This window comes from Paramisgurnus dabryanus, chromosome 6 (genome assembly GCF_030506205.2).
Source record: "Paramisgurnus dabryanus chromosome 6, PD_genome_1.1, whole genome shotgun sequence".
In the NCBI taxonomy this organism is placed as follows: Eukaryota; Metazoa; Chordata; class Actinopteri; order Cypriniformes; family Cobitidae; genus Paramisgurnus; species Paramisgurnus dabryanus.
Window position 1 is genome coordinate 19,339,342 of NC_133342.1, and position 16,882 is coordinate 19,356,223.

At 37.9% G+C, this 16,882-nt stretch overlaps 2 protein-coding genes across 5 annotated transcripts in view; one reads left to right on the forward strand and one right to left on the reverse strand.

Moving 5' to 3' along the window:
* The window catches only part of mib1 (MIB E3 ubiquitin protein ligase 1), a 56,848-nt gene extending 54,800 nt beyond the window's left edge, over positions 1-2,048 (reverse strand). For 2 of the 3 annotated variants that reach the window (XM_065269962.2, XM_065269961.2), the window contains exon 1: positions 727-2,048. In XM_065269962.2, the coding sequence (XP_065126034.1) occupies positions 727-955 (229 nt within the window). In that variant the 5' untranslated portion in view covers positions 956-2,048. The remainder of the gene's footprint in view (positions 1-726) is intronic. The other variant, XM_065269960.2, reaches the window with a different exon arrangement.
* Positions 2,049-4,956: 2,908 nt separating this feature from the next.
* On the forward strand, positions 4,957-16,388 carry yme1l1b (YME1-like 1b). Of its 2 annotated transcripts, none has more exons than XM_065269963.2 (18): positions 4,957-5,109; positions 5,493-5,618; positions 5,741-5,918; positions 6,265-6,357; positions 6,463-6,572; positions 6,741-6,891; positions 7,027-7,110; positions 7,343-7,516; positions 7,834-7,986; positions 8,133-8,265; positions 8,378-8,440; positions 11,347-11,459; positions 11,578-11,733; positions 11,835-11,986; positions 12,967-13,093; positions 14,423-14,496; positions 14,864-14,950; positions 15,149-16,388. In XM_065269963.2, the coding sequence occupies exons 1-18, from the start codon at positions 5,077-5,079 to the stop codon at positions 15,290-15,292; spliced, it is 2,151 nt and encodes a 716-aa protein (XP_065126035.1). In that variant the 5' UTR covers positions 4,957-5,076; the 3' UTR covers positions 15,293-16,388. The 2 variants fall into 2 exon arrangements, with proteins under 2 accessions (XP_065126035.1, XP_065126036.1); XM_065269964.2 differs by having other exon boundaries at positions 6,265-6,333.
* Positions 16,389-16,882: the final 494 nt, after the last annotated feature.

Sequence of the window (16,882 nt, forward strand, 5' to 3'; positions counted from 1 at the left end):
AACAATAATGCTTGCCTATGTAATCATATCTTTGTGTAGGTTAGTTGACAATAACACTGTAACCAATTCAAAAAGGAGTTAAATAGGAGAGGAGAGTGTTGTGAGTATGACAGGAGGATGGCTGGACCAATCGCGTGCCCCGGGGTTTCCCATTGACAAATGATCAGCCTTTATGAAGATTTCTGATTGGCTCTAAAACAACGTGTAACACCATAATTGGAGAGAGAGTGACGTTTCAGGGGATCCCCCGAAATGCTCGGAGGTGACGAGAGGATTTGAGAGAAGCAATGTTCATTTCCAGCGAATTTAGTAAAACTGTTTAAACTTTAATAGTCATTTAAACACCTTTACTCAATTATTTGGACTACAAAACTTTGGGAGATTATTTTTTAATGTCTGTTCTTTGATATTAGCTAAAAATATTTTTTTTGATAATTTCATTGTTTTTCCACATTATCGGCTCATATCTTAAAACGGAACGTTGCGACTTCCGACTCATTTCGCCAGAGCGGGTCACATTAGTAATACAGTGTATTACTTAGTAGAAAGGTAAATATTTGGTTGGCATGTTGATTTACGGTGTGTGCCCCTAAATTTTCTCGTTGCGCCCCTAAAATTTTCAGTTGGGGGCCACTGTGCTCCTAGCGAAAAAAGTTAGTCTGGAGCCCTGATGTCCAAATGAATGTTGTTAAGATGATGATAAGAATGCGATTAAAACAGTCTCACCTGTGGGCGCACTGTCTAAGATCCTCACGTCATAGGCTCCGGAGCAACGGTAATTGGCGGCTGTGCCGTTATCCCACACCACAACCACTTCTTCCGGGCTCTCAAAACTCCTCACGGTGCCGACGTGCCCCTCTCCTCCATCCTGTTTACCCCACTTCCAGTCAGGCCCGCGGATTACTCGAGCACCAACTCCTTCCATCATGACTCTGTTATTCCTACCGGTGGTCATTTACGAGCAAGTAGCGCAAAACAAAAGAGGTTAGCTAGCAGTTAGCCAGCTCTGAAATTTAGTATTCGAAATCGACCCTGTTTTACATCTGGGTCTGTGACTGACGATAAAAGGACACTTAAGTTATCGATATGCACAAAAAAAGTGGGACTAACCACGCGATAGACTTTGAACAATTCAAAACAAAAGCAAACAAGAGCCCCAGTAGCAAGCGAGTTTGTGTATCATGTACGTCGTTTTGCAATATATAGTTTGCAAACCAAAGTAAACAAAAATAACGTCTTCAGTTTTATTTACATTATTAACATAGGCAAAACGGTAAATTTCAGTCTCTAACGGCCCGTCTATTAGCAGAGGCCAGTTAGCTAAATTGGGCTAACCAGCTATAGCTAACCTCCTTAAAGTTGAAAGTAGTTACGAGACGTTAACAAAAACGCTGCAAATACGAAAATTAACCGTCGTTCTTGTCAAGAAAATAGAAAAATGGATCGTGAACTTTGCAGTACGGCTGAAGACGCTCAACAGATGGTCCAACTTTGCGTGACGCGGTAATGTCTGCGCGAGCCGCTCTCCGTTGAAAGCGCCTGGGAAAAGCTCCCAATGCAGAAGCGCCCTTCTTTCAAAAGCGTCTCTGTTTGAATAAGTGAAAATTCCTGAAATAAGTGTCTTGAGGTCAATTTATCGCATTTCTTTACGCCTGAAACAAATGTACACTCGCGTCTGTAAACAATAGCAACATCGCCTCGGATGAGAAGACCTTTGTTAGTGCTTTCCCAAGAATCCACTAGCAGGACCTGAAATTTCCTCGTCGAAAATGGTTATGTGGTTAACTGGGTAAGGTAACCTCAAAGCACCTGCAAGAATTGCCAAAATTGATGAAAAAGCGTTCTTGCAGGACGTTATTTTGGGCTGCGACCACTGATCTATATAAATGACTGGATTGCGCATAGAACGCTTGACGTAACTGCGTGACGTGAAGCCAGCGCAGAGTTCGAGCCGCCATCTTGGTATACCCAACCGCCAGAGAGCGTCATTGACTTCCATTCAAAATCATGATCAAAATTTACCCCCTTTACAGCGTATCAGTAACCCAAGGTTAATTTTTAGGATATGTGTACGTTAATTATTTGTTAATCCTGGTGTTTTTTGCAATGTTTATGTGTTAATCGGGCAGGATAATGGATTTATAAAAAACCGTTAAGGTGAGTGTGTCTGTTGCATTTGTTAATGACACGGGTATAAATAAAGTTTTTTTGACATTCAGCTACACTGTGACGGTCAGCGTTATTTCTCTAAATAAGTTTAGGTAACTTGTAAGTTTAGATAACATAATTTAAAACTAGCAAATTATTGCATGCACATACGGTACAAAGCATGATTATTTATATAGATTTCAGAATGAGCACGTTAATTGTCATTAATACTAAATATGCTGCGGTCTGTCTGCTGATCTGATACTGTAATAAAGATGAATGTATAATAACTGATTAAAACGCAAAATGTACAACTTTCAGTAAATAACTATTTACATGATTTGGACGTTTGTGTTGTAATAATGTACAGGGTAAATTCACATATAAAAACGAAGACGAGTAAAGTGATATTTTATCATTAAAATCTGATAACGTCCATTGATTTAATAGAACGTTTGGGTATACCAACATGGCGGCGCGGTGGCTTCACAAGTGTGACGTCATGCGCAATCCAGTCATTTATATAGATCAGTGGCTGCGACTCAAGATGAACGCGTCGCCATTATTGTCAATCAGAGCTTGAGCCAGAGCGGAGGGAGGTGGGACTGTTTTGGGATCCAGCACAGTTCTCGTGGCGTAAAATGACGTCACGTCAGGATTTAAAGCGACACGAGCACAGGCGCAACGTTTGTAGAGCATAATGTACATCTGCACAAATTTATTCTTTCAAGTTGTTTACTTCATATTTGACACGATTCGATTTTTTGGTGTATAATTCACACTAATTATTTTATTATTATATATTTTTTACCCTTGCATTTTGATCTCATACTAGTATTAAAGGGGACATTTCACAATACTTTTTTAAGATGTCAAACAAATCTTTCTTCTCTTCCAAGGGGTGCGAATTCAAAAAATGTGTTCGGAGTGCCATGTTTGTTGCTCGTCATTTCAAAATATGTGTTTGTTGCGTCATGTTAACCATGTGCATCATGCCTCTTGTCAAAAAACGAGCCTGCTAAACATGCGTCAAACTATTTATGATCAAAGAGACTCGCAAAATACTCTTATGTGACATAAGATTAAGCGAGTATCTGGCAAACGCAAGCATCTCTTTTATCATAAACCCTTTAGACGAGTCTGCAGCAGGCTTGTATTTTGACATCACACATGATGCACATAAGTTTACATGAAACGCCGAACACATATCTTGAAATGACGAGCCACATATATGATGGGTACTTACATGTTGGGATGAGCTTTGCATTGTGCGCCCTCGAACAAGAAGTAACTGGCCCCCACCGGTCCCCAGGATCAAAATACCTTAGATAATTTATTAAAAAATGTTAAAATTACCACTTTGTAGGTGTGAGTAAATAAAAATGCAAATAAGCTGATCTCTGCACTAAATGGCAGTGGCGTGGTTGGACAGTGCAGGGGCAGTATTATCCCCTTCTGACATCACAAGGGGAGACAAATATTTTGACCTTCTGAGCTTTGCCTCCATTATGTAGGGGTCATTTTGTCACTTCTGAAATCAGAGAACAACTTTTTGTCAATATTTTTTACGATAATACACATTTAAATTAGTTTTAGCAAATTTTCACAAATTATTGAAAGATACATTTCTGTTAACAGTACATCAGATATTTTATGTTAAATTAATTAATGTACTGCCTACTTGCAATAATGGATTGGCATCATTTACAAATTTAACAAAACCTCTAATCTAGAGATTAAAGCCCAAATTTTCATAAACAAAAGGGTCAAGCTACACAAGTAAATGATCTAATAAAGGGGCAGAAGGATTTGCAAGCATTGTATTTGTACTCTTTTAACATTACTTTAGCATTTTCACATGACTGCTCTCTATTGTTACATTTAAATACACACAGCACATTCAAATACACACACGCATACTCGCACATAAACAATCATAAATTATTATTATTATTTATATTATTTATATAGCGCTTTTTACAATTGTTTAAATGTTTCAAAGCAGCTTTACATTAATAAAAGCAGGAGAAAACAAAGAAAAATCAGTGGACAACAAAAGTAGTACAATGGCTAAGATTAAACGTACTAGTGAGCATAGTTATAATGTGGCATATAGAAGATGGTTCTAAGTTAAGCCAGACTCCCTAGAGGTTGAAAAAACCTTCAAAAGTAATATCAATGTCATGACTCTTTCTTATTACATAAACAAAGTAAAAGTGGTTGGATCTAAACCAGGCGAATGCCTGACCACTGATGCCAACATACAGTGGCAAGAAAAAGTATGTGAACCCCCTCTTTTTTGAAAACACCCATTAAACATCCACAGTGCTGGAATAAATGTAAGTGAACCCATAGACTAATTACTGTAATGAAAGCAAATTTGTGTCAGAAGCTGGCAAACTGGAGTCCAATTAATAAAATTAGTTTAAATGTGTGGTTTAGTGCAATTGTGATTGATTAAAAGACACTTAAACATTTTATATTGCTGTCCTTAAAAGGCATCAGCTCTTATGAACCATGCCTCTCTGATGTCAAGAGTTGTTGCACTCCATAAGGCTGAAAAGGGATGCCAAACAATCTCAAAATGTTTTGACATCCATCAGTCTACAATTAGACTAAAAAAAATACTATTTTACTCATTTTACTATGTACTACACTCCTAAAATACTTAAAATGCACTGCTACATATACACAATATACATACACAACATGCATATTGATGGTTGTCAATTATTTCCCCTCACAGAGAAAAAAGGCATAAAATAAAGGTCTTTTATTTTGCCTTCATTCCGGATGTCGTCATGTTGACGAATTTGAGAAGTGTCAGCGAAGCTAGTTGAACGGAAGAGGACACCAGTGGAGGGCATTCCATGTAATGCTAAATCAGTAAACTGTTGTCGTTAAAAGTTTGTCATTACCTATTCGGAAATGTTTTCTCTTTCAACCTGCCTTCAGCCACAGGTAACCCATTTCATCTGTTCTCTCTGTTTGGTTTCATAAAATACGTGGTGGCTAGCCGGTTAGCTAGCACATTTTAACTATCACACATGTTAAAGCTCAAGATCTGGACAATTACTTGTTGTGCCGTAGTCTGTTTTGCTTGGGCAATCATTGTCTTTCATTAGCGAATTTTATGTTTCATAAGTAAGTAAGTGCCATTTTTGGTGCGTGTTTGCAAAACCGCTGTAAGTAACCGTGTGTCACATTGTTTCGTTCTGACGTAACGTTAGATGACCATCATAACATCTCAATATCTCAACAATAATTTAAAACACGTGTATTTTATGTAAACAATAATGGAACTTTAATTGTAATTTAATCTTTGTTTTTATTATTAACCTAAGGTAACAGTCCAGTTAAGTCACCTCATCAATGCCCTGCACTCTTTGAGGGGTTCAGTGAGCAGCAGTACATCAGCCAATCACAAGCACAAAGAAAACACACCTGAACCAGAACAGAACTGCACAGAGGTGACTGCATGCATTATTCTCCTGCTGTTTTATGGAAACAAGCATGTTTACCTTTTTTTTTATCTGAAGTCTCACAGTTGAACCTTTTTTCATCTTTTAATTTTTGGTCATGCACCGTAAAGCCATCATGGAACCTTAAAGATTTAGGTGTGACAGATCTAGGGATCGATCAGCTGAATGATCTGGTGGACAGGCTTCTGCCCCGTGTTACTTGCCATGAATCTTCACCATTAAGGACTCTCCCAAATATCTGGAGTACCTCCCATCTCTCTTCAGATTCCTTCTTTCTCAACAAACATGGTTAGACGCAGAAGAATACTACTCTTTATTAATAGGCTTAGATGAGTATTTGTATTAATACCTAGCTGTGCGACTTTTTCATGTTGTGTTGTGTAATGTAAGTTTCAGTTTTTTATACATTACCGAGCATGTATTACCTCTATGTGAAGAGAGCACACGTAGCTAACATAGTGTAGATTTATTTTACACAGTAACGTTAGCTCATTACAGTAGTTAATATGCTTTAACTGGGATTTGAGCTAAGGTCATTTGAATTGCTGGAGTCTATCGGAAGTTAAGTTTGTTTGTGTTGTTGCTGCTGAAATCGTACCTAACCAGTTGTTTTCTTGCTCTTTTTTTTCTTCAGGTTTTTCAAAGATGGGTGGTGTTACTTCTGTGTTTTCTAGACATAACAAATCGCCTCTCCAAACACTGAGTACAGACCTCACATATTTTCCATGTAAAGTGTGCAGCTCTAATTATTCATTTATGACACAGTTATGGGCATAGTCTTTTAAAAACTGTTTTGTTTTTGGCGGTTTTTAAAATCTGTTTATTTTTTCAGTGTTGGTCCCAAATCGAGGCTTTAAAACTCTAAAGTCCAGAACAAGGCGGCTGCAGGGTGGCTTTGACAGTCCAGTGGAGCCTGAGGGATTTACACCATCATTTATGAAGGTCCCTTAGATATACAATACAACAATATAATGATTCCTTTTCATTTTAATTGACCTTATTTATTGTGTACCATAGAATAGTGTAATCAAACTGAATAATATGCGTTTCATATGGAAGTGTGTATTTTTGTGAATTAAGTGAAGTTAATTTGATAATTTGTGCCTTTAGGGCTTCCTCACACGAGACAAAGGGCCAGATGTTGAAACTTTAGACAAGCTCCTTAAAAACAAAAACATTCCTGAAGGTCAACATGATGCTTTTAAAACTGGTTTTGCAGAAGGCTTCCTTAAAGCTCAGGCCCTTACACAGAGAACACAAGGCAAGTATTAAATTAACAACAAAAACTATTCAGGAAGGATGATTCATGTTCTTATTGTTTAGTGTCTTCTGTTCTGCTGGTTTTTGGTGTATTTTCATATTTATGAATATTTATTTATTTATTTCTCTGCAAAAGAATCATTGAGGAGGACGCGACTGATTCTGTTGGTGCTCTTGCTGGTCGGCCTTTATGGGCTCTCAAAAACACCTTTCTTGTCAGGTAGGATTTTCATAGCTGCATCTGCATGCCTGGTTGCTCTGATGTTGAGGGTCTGTCAGTTGTCTGTATGTTTGCATGTTCTGTAGTGGTTTAGATCTTAATCTGTTAATTGATGACATTATCAGTTCTCTTATTTGTGTTAGGACTTCTGTGCTTTTTAAGTATGATCTGTGTGTAGTGCTCTGTGTGCGCGTGTGTTTGGAGTGTGAATTGTACTGTAACTGTCCGACAGTGCGATTCCGAACCACATCAGGCCTGGACTCAGCAGTGGATCCGGTCCAGATGAAGAACGTCACTTTTGAGCATGTGAAGGGTGCTGAGGAGGCCAAGAACGAGCTTCAGGAGGTGGTGGAGTTTCTCCGGAACCCACAGAAGTTTACAGTTTTAGGTGGAAAGCTTCCAAAAGGCAAGATCTCTTAAAATCAAAACAATTTTAAGATCCATTTGTTGCTATCACCACCATTTGAGGCTTTCAAGTGACCGCATAAAATAACATAAACACCTACCTTAGTTTTTCAAGTTTGTGATTTGAGTATAGATAACTACAGGTAGTAACACTTCTAATACTTCCACACATATTGTGAAAGCTACTGTTTTGTTTTTTTTGCATCATCATTAAAGTGAAATTTAAAACTTTGGTATAACTTCGTCCAAACATTAGGTGGTTATTCTGCAAATCCCACACCCCATACATTAATAATTACTATTGGATTTTTTTTTTAGGTATTTTGTTGGTTGGGCCTCCGGGTACAGGAAAGACACTGCTGGCCCGTGCTGTGGCAGGTGAGGCAGATGTGCCCTTCTACTATGCGTCTGGCTCTGAGTTCGATGAGATGTTTGTTGGTGTCGGTGCCAGTCGAATCAGAAACCTTTTCAGTGAGTATCCCCAGACTTCCCTGGGCCGTCAAATCTGATGTGCTTATTATAGGTCACCTAAGAGATTTCCGTTGATCCGATGGGAAAATGTTTTGAAGGGTGGATAAGGTTGAGCTGAAAGTGATTCTGATTTTTTCCTCTTCCAGGAGAGGCTAAAAGTAATGCTCCTTGTGTCATCTTCATTGATGAGCTGGATAGTGTTGGAGGCAAGAGGATTGAGTCTCCCATGCACCCCTATTCTCGACAGACTATTAATCAACTTCTAGCTGAGATGGATGGGTGGGTCACACTTGCAACTTGCAACTCCACTGAAATGTTGTTGTGTGATTTATTTGTTTATTTTTATTCCTAGAAGTGTTATATCTACTCACTGACTGTTTAACATCTGCAGGTTTAAGCCTAATGAAGGTGTCATCATAATTGGTGCAACAAACTTTCCTGAAGCTTTAGATAAGTATGTGGATTTTTTTGAAGAATATCTTGTGTGGAGGGACACTCCATTTTTGTTGAAAATATGCTAATTTTTCAGCTCCCCTAGAGTTAAACATTTGCTTTTTACAGTTTTGGAATCCATTCAGCTGATCTCCGGGTCTGGCGGTACCACTTTTAGCATAGCTTAGCACAATCCATTGAATCTGATTAGACCAGTAGCTTCGCGCCTAAACCAAAGAGTTTCAATATTTAAATCTTGACTCTTCTGTAGTTACATTTGTGTAATAAGACCAATGGAAAAATATAGCTGCAAGCAGCGATACCGGGGTCAAGCCAAACATGGCAAAAAATGATTCATACGTGATGACTGTCATGATTTAAGATCTAAGTTTGCATTATTTTTATGAAAAAAAAAACAATTTTTTTGTATCTTGAGACCACTAGGTGGCGTGGTGCAGAAACAATAGATGGTGCCTCAGGTCATGACTGTGATGACACATACCAAATTTAGTGTAAATACGATAAAGCAATACAGAGATATAGCCTTAAATGACTTGACCACTAGGGGGCACTAACCAAACAATAAATTGTGACTCAGGTCTTGATTGTGATGACACCCACCAAATTTGGTGTAAATACAATAAAGAGATGCAGAGAAATAGCCTTAAATGACTTGACCACTAGGGGGCACTGACCAAAAAATAAATTGTGACTCAGGTCTTGATTGTGATGACACCCACCAAATTTGGTGTAAATACGATAAAGAGATGCAGAGATATAGCTTCAAATCTCTTGACCACTAGAGGGCACCGAAAAGTTTACAAGTCCTCCCAGAACATGTAGGTAATGAACCATACCAAGTTTCATAACAATACACAGTTGCGTTTCTGAAATACTTGAACTTAAAGAAAAATTCAAAATGGCCGACACACAAAATGGCCGACCAAAAACCATTTGGTATCGTTTGACTCGCCATGCCTCACGAAATCTAACAAGACCAGTCTCATAATTTTACATTCAAATTTGCAGTAGTTATAAGCAAAAATAGACATTTTTTATATCTCGTGACCAGTAGGGGGCAGTGTGACGAAATGGTGCATGCACCCTCAGGTCATCACTGTTATGACATATACCAAGTCTCATATTAATACGCAAAAGTTTTGCGAAGATACAGGCTCAAACACATTTTGGCGTGCTCGCCCTCGCATTCTTTGATGCGTTATACGACAACGGATAGGTCTACCGAAAATCTTTTGATAACTTTTTGTCTAGAGTGTCTCTAGATGATGCATACCAAAAATCAAGCCAATCACACGAGCGCTCTAGGAGGAGTTCGAAAAAGTAGGTGTTCAATATAATTCAAAATGGCAGACAGGAAGTAGGTTTGACTCAGACATATTTGATACCGTCGGACTCAGCATGAGCCAAGGAATCAATAGAGTGAAGTCTTATGTCATAGTGGCAATTTAATCAAATGATATAAAGATTTTTAACAATTTATTTACATATCCTCACCACTAGGTGGCGCCGTCCTAAAGATTTATAGGTGCGCTCAGAACATGTCACCGATGAACCATGCCAAATTTCGTAGCGATACGCCATTCGGTTTGTGAAATACTGAACTTAATGAGAAAATTCAAAATGGCCGACACCCAAAATGGCCGACCGAAAACGGTTTGGTATCGTTTGACTCGGCATGCCTCAAGGAATCTAACAAGACCTCCTTCATGATTTTAGACTCAAGTTTGAAGTAGTTATAAGCGAAAATAGGCATTTTTCGAATCTCGTGACCACTAGGTGGCGCTGTGACGAAACGTTGCAGGCACCCTCAGGTCATGACTGTTATGACATATACCAAGTTTCGTGTCGATACACCAAAGTGTTGCGAAGATACGGCCTCACGTCCGTTTTGGCGTGCTCGCCGCCGTATATGTTGTCACGGTATACGAGAACGCATTGGTTTATCAAAAAGCTTTTGATAACTTTTTGTCAGGGGTGTCTATAGATGCTAGATACCAAAGGACATGCAAATCGGACAAACACTCTAGGAGGAGTTCGAAAAAGTAGGTTTTACGGAAAATTCAAAATGGCGGAAAGATGTGCATGACACAAATGACATCAATGTGTGCATTTGAATCATCATGAGCCAAGGATTCAGAGGGAACAAGAATTTAGTTTCTAGGACTCACGGGTCAGAAGTTATGAGCATGAACATAAGTGGATGTTTGGACTGTTGGTGGCGCTAGAGGGTTTGAGTCAGACACACCAAAGTTGCTATAGTAACTTCTGAGACTGTCCTCTACATGTGTGCCAAATTTCATAACTTTCCTACGTACGGTTCTATGGGCTGCCATTGACTTTTGGGTGGAAGAACGAGGAACAAGAATAACAATAATAATAATAATAATAATAATAAGAAAACTAACAATAACAATAGGGTTCTACGCCCCTTCGGGGCTTGACCCCTAATTAAAAGTTGCGATTTTTTAGTTATTGCTAAGCGCGATGCTAATGGTCTAATCAGATTCAATGGATTTTCCTAAGCTATGCTAAAAGTGGTAGGGCCAGACCCGGAGATCGCTGAATGGATTCCAAAACTGTAAAAATCAAATGTTTAACTTTAGTGGAGCTGGAAAATGAGCATTTCTTTTTTGTCCTTGTTTGGGAGATACTGACACCTAGTGGCATGAATGTAGTATAGCAAAACATATGTTTTCGTGCCATTGTGGAAATGCTGTTAGTGGTTAGCCATCATTAATCTGTTCTGTGAGTAAAAGTGCCCAGTAGCAAAGCGGAACCAAAATGGTTTTTAAATGTCTGCCCTCAAGTGATGACCCACTACATGTCAAATAAATCTACTTTATTTTGTTAATCTGTAAAAAATACAAGACTGTGAGAAGAATATCTAAATATTATCTTCTTCTTCAGCGCTCTTATTCGGCCAGGCCGCTTCGATATGCAGGTCACCGTCCCCAGACCGGATGTGAAAGGCCGCACTGAAATTCTCAAGTGGTACCTCAAGAAAATTAAAGTAGACACAGGTGTGTGTTGCCCAGTACTAGCCAATGTGGCACTTGAGTGTACCCACTGCATTCTTTTCATGTAAAAATAAAGTCATGCATACCCTCATGAAACGCAATTTCGTGTCTGGATGTCTAGCTGTGGAGGCTGAAGTCATTGCGCGAGGAACGGTAGGGTTTTCTGGTGCTGACCTGGAGAATCTTGTTAATCAGGCCGCGCTGAAGGCAGCTGTGGATGGTAAAGACATGGTGACCATGAAGGAGCTGGAGTTTGCCAAAGACAAAATACTGATGGGTAAAGTTTCTCTTCTAGTTAGCATGCATGAATTGAGTTTGGGATAGAACCTCAGTTTCTATGAAGTGTAAGAGGAATAAGTTTTTTTTCTCTGTCCTCAGGTCCAGAGCGCAAGAGTGCAGAGATCGATGAGAAGAACAAAGAGATTACAGCGTACCATGAGTCAGGACATGCCATTATTGCATACTACACCAAAGGCGCCATGCCTATAAATAAAGCCACTATTATGCCAAGAGGCCCCACTTTAGGTCATGTGAGTAACTCTAGTTGTTATTTAAAATTTTTTAAAGCTACATATTAAACTGAAATATTTAACTATTTTTGACTAGCGAAATGCTGCAAGTAATATTTTTTTTACCTTGAACAAATATCATGTAAATATTTAATGTATTGCAGAACCCTATTTAAAGGGACACTCCACTTTTTTTGAAAATATACTCATTTTCCAGCTCCACTACAGTTATACATTTGATTTTGACTGTTTTGGAATCCATTCAGTTGATCTCCGGGTCTGGCGCTACCACTTTTTTCCTATTTAAAACTTGACTCTTCTGTAATTACATTGTTCAAAGACAGACAGAAAATTTAAACTTGTGATGTTCTAGGCAGATATGACTAGAAACTATGCTCTCATTCTGGTGTAATAATCAAGGACTTTTGCTCTGTAAGATGGCTGCAGGAGGTGCAATGATATTACACAGTGCCTGAAAATAGTTTCCTGCCATTGAAAGTTACTAAGGGGACTATTTTCGGCTGCTGTGTAATATCATTGTGCCTGCGGCAGCCATGTTACAACAGCAAAGTCCTTGATTATTACGCCATAAAGAGAGTATATTTCCTAGCCATATCTGCCTAGAAAATCTCAACTTTTCATTTTCCGTCAGTCTCAATACACGATGTAACTACAGAAGAGTCAAGTTTTAAAGAGGAAAAAATATCAAAACTCTTCGGTTATTTTAGCACGATGTAAATGGTATAATCAGATTCAACGGATTGTGCTAAGCTATGCTAAAACTGCCAGACCCGGAGATCAGCTAAATGGAAAAAATCATATGTGTAACTCTAGGGGAGCTGGAAAATGAGCATATTTTCAAAAAAGTGGAGTGTCTCTCTAAGTGGTTGTTTAGTTTGTGTTTAAATGTTTTAACTTCTGTGTGCCATAGAGGTTAGAACATAAAAGATTTTTATAAGTTTTAATGGGACAGTCACACGGTTTTGTTCTTTTCTCTGTAGGTGTCAATGCTTCCAGAGAATGACCGCTGGAGCGAGACACGTGCACAGCTACTGGCTCAAATGGATGTCAGCATGGGTGGCCGAGTGGCTGAGGAGCTCATCTTTGGCAATGAGAATATCACCACTGGTGTGTTGCTGTAATATTTCCTCTGGTGTTGTGATGTCATAATAGTGCTTATTCAATGTGCTGAAAAACAATATGTGGCAAATTGAGATCTTTGTGTCTTATTGCCCATAATAACTAGGGAAGCTCCGATCGATCGGCCGCCGATCGTAATCGGCCGATAACTGCATTAAATGACGCAATCGGCACTCGCTAAGTTTGCCGATCTCATGAGCTGATCTTTCTGTTTACTTTTGTCATCATAGCGTTCCTGAAGCGGCTGCAATTAGAGACCATTTTAGACAGTGCGAGCATTTTGTAACCCGTTGTTCATGTGTGACGTGCAAATTTGGATCTCTCTCTCTCTGCCTTTACAGAGATATGCATATTTTCTATGAGGACGCGCTCCGGTCCTCAGCGCGATGCGTCTTCACATCCCTATCAAACAGCGTATACAACACGTATCTATCGCGGACAATTGCATCCTCATGCGGAAAGTTTATTACTTGCATTCGTTTTAAAGTTTTGAAGGTTTAAACTTCCATTTTCCTCACAGCTGCTCTTGTTTGCGGACATTGGCCGCACGCATACACAGCAGCCGGTCATCAGTGCACGTGAAGAGAACGATCCCTCCCACGTCTTAAAGCTACAGTATCCTAATTCATCTCTCAACAAAATTACTCTCTGCTCATCAGTGAAAAACTGTTGTACTTCATACGAATGCGTGTATATTTAATTCATACAGTAAAGACTGAAGTGTTTTATTTTAATTACTTTTAACAGACATAAACCTTTTTTAAGGCATATTACATTTCTCTTTGCAAGAAGAAATATTTGTTGTGCTTATTTATTTGATTCTCTAATTTATAGTTAGTTTCATTTCTACAAATGGTGTAAACTCTGCTAGATTATAGATAAAAGATTCCCATTCCACTGCCATTCTGTGATCGGCACTGATCGGCAGATCATGATCTTGGTGATCGGAAATCGGTGATCGGCCCCAAAAATGCTGATCGGAGCATCTCTAATAATAACTCTAACCTCAATCACTCATCTATCGTAATAACTGTTAATAACTGAAACCAAAACGTCAGACGCAAAAGTGCTTTGCTTCCAATTGAAGGTGTGCTACACCTGTCAGTAAACATATAAATAAAGATCATTTTAGATGTTTAATTACTATTTGGAGCATTGATACCACTAGACAGGGTCCTAATGTACTTTTTTTTATGAAAACCTCAAGTTTGATTGAAATTGTCATTTCTCACTTCTTTTGCATGTAGCTTAAAATTAGACATACCAACTCATTTATTTAAATATTATTTCTGTATTGATTTTGTTATTTGTATGTAGGTGCATCAAGTGATTTTGACAGTGCTACAAAAATAGCCAAAATGATGGTGACCAGATTCGGCATGAGTGAAAAGGTTTGTCATTTTTTCAAATATAGCTGCACACTCAGGCTGTTTTACTTTGAATGTATCATTAATAAATAATACATGTCAAAATAAACATTGATTATAAGTATAATATATAGCGCTGAAAAACATAGTGCAGTCAGTGTCTGTATTTTTTTTGTGCATACATTTGTTTGTGTCTGGAATACAAGGTGTTGGCTGTGCAGGGTGTTAAAATCAGTTGCTGATGAGATCCATGATGCTTATGGTGCTGTATGTAGTCTATAATGCTTGCTTGTCACAGAAAGGCAGTTAACTAGGTTTGTGAAACAAAAATGTCTGTATTTATGAAAATATGCATGCAGATTGTCTAATTTTTGTGGGTGTTTTGTCATAGTTGGGTGTTATGACGTACACTGACCTCACCAAACAGAGCCCAGAAACACAGGCAGCCATTGAGCATGAAGTCAGGATACTTCTGAGGGTAAACCTGTTTCTAATCTGACGCATTCAGTATTGCCTATTTTTTTTTGTTTTTTGTTTAATCACAAAAATTTTCTCATTTATGAAATTATGTACTTTAATTTAGAATAATTTATGCTTTTTTATATTGAATTCAAGTTCTTACCTGCATTTAGTTAACAAGCATTACCTGTGTTCCTATTGTAATTTGGTTGTACAGGATTCATACGAGCGTGCTAAAGTGCTCCTGAAGTCTCATGCAAAAGAGCACAAAAATCTGGCAGAGGCTTTATTAAAGTATGAGACATTGGATGCCAAAGAGATTCGAATGGTCTTGGAGGGAAAGGCGATCGAGAGCAGATGAGAGCTCACCAGGATTGTCAGGCAGTTGCGTGAGAACAATGGACCCTTGCAAGACATACATGTACATATGCAACCACATGAGCTTGGTAGGTCTGCATTTCCCATTGATTGAATTGTGTCCTTTTTATAATTTCTAAATATTTGCTTTACGTACTCATAAAAAAGTAAACCGGGATTGTTTTCTTCCAACGCCTGAATAATGTGGTTATCTGTATTATTCAGCATCTATTTCACTGTACCATTGACTGTTGTAATGCCTTATGTGGCACTTAAGTGAAGCAGAAGCTGATTTTGCATAAATCCTTAGGCTGTAAGTTTACCACAAGTAAGTAACTGCTGCTGTTCACCTTGTCTGAGCCGGACTGAGTATCTTTCATGGTGGCCTTTGAGAAATGTAAGGGAATAAAGTTTTTTTCAATAAGGAGTATGAAATGTTTCAAGCCTTTGGTACTGGAATATTTGTTTCATTCACAAATTAATTCGGTTCTAAATCTCACTGTCATTCGATAAACCTCATATTGTTCTGAATATGTCCCCAAAATAATTCAAAATGCCAAATTAACTCCTAAACTAAATGTGTTTAATCATGTTTTACACACAAATCATGTTATAGAATCTCATCAGGTCAATTCTTGAACACAGATTATTCCTGATCCTCTTCTTGAAGCGTTTCAGTATGAAATCCTCATTGACCCTGCCTTTAATGTAGTGAAGTGAAAGCTATACATTGTAGCTCTCATTTAAGTCAACCTTTAATTTAAGCATTTACAAAACGGGCACAATTTTTTCAAACCCCTTCTAAAAATCAGAGTTGTTTTATTCTATACATGTGTTATTTATTCATGTACAATAGCTCTGCATCTACGAGTTAACTTTGACTCCATGTATGTTTGCCTTTTATCCAAGCTTATTTTAGTTGTGTATACAATACATATTTATGATCAATAAAACTAAACAGGGACATTGTATCGTTGTATATAAGTGTATAGATTGATTTTAGTCTTGCCTGGTTTGTAATTTTGAAATATGTTTTCTTTTGATGCTGTTGCACATTAAAGATTGAATGGGCTGAACTAAATAAAGCAATATATACCACAGTTGAGACTCTTTATGATTGGTGTTTTCAACTCATATTTGTATTGTGGCAACTTCTGCATTGGAAAAGCAGTACGATCCATTAAAACAAACTTGTTTAATAACAACACATAATTTGGATTGACTTAAATGCAAAAAATTGTAATAAAACATTGGACAAGCATTTAAAAATTATTTGTTTTCAAAAGATGTTAGTTGTAAATAAATAAAGGTTATTTTAAAAAAAATTCACCTAAATTATCATAAAACCAAGCTGACTGAAAAGGTAAAATGTGTCTAGTGACATTTGTTTGTTGAAACTATTTGGTTTTAATATTGTTATCTGCAGGCAATGCAATTAGGTTGGTTTCCCAAACAGTGCTTATCCTAGTTGCAGACTAAAATAAATGTTTGAGCTACCATTATCAAAAAACAAAATGGACTGACATATCTTAACATATATCAGTGCCATTGTTTTGTCAAAAGATGTACACCAGTATTGTTTTTTGTAAGGTTT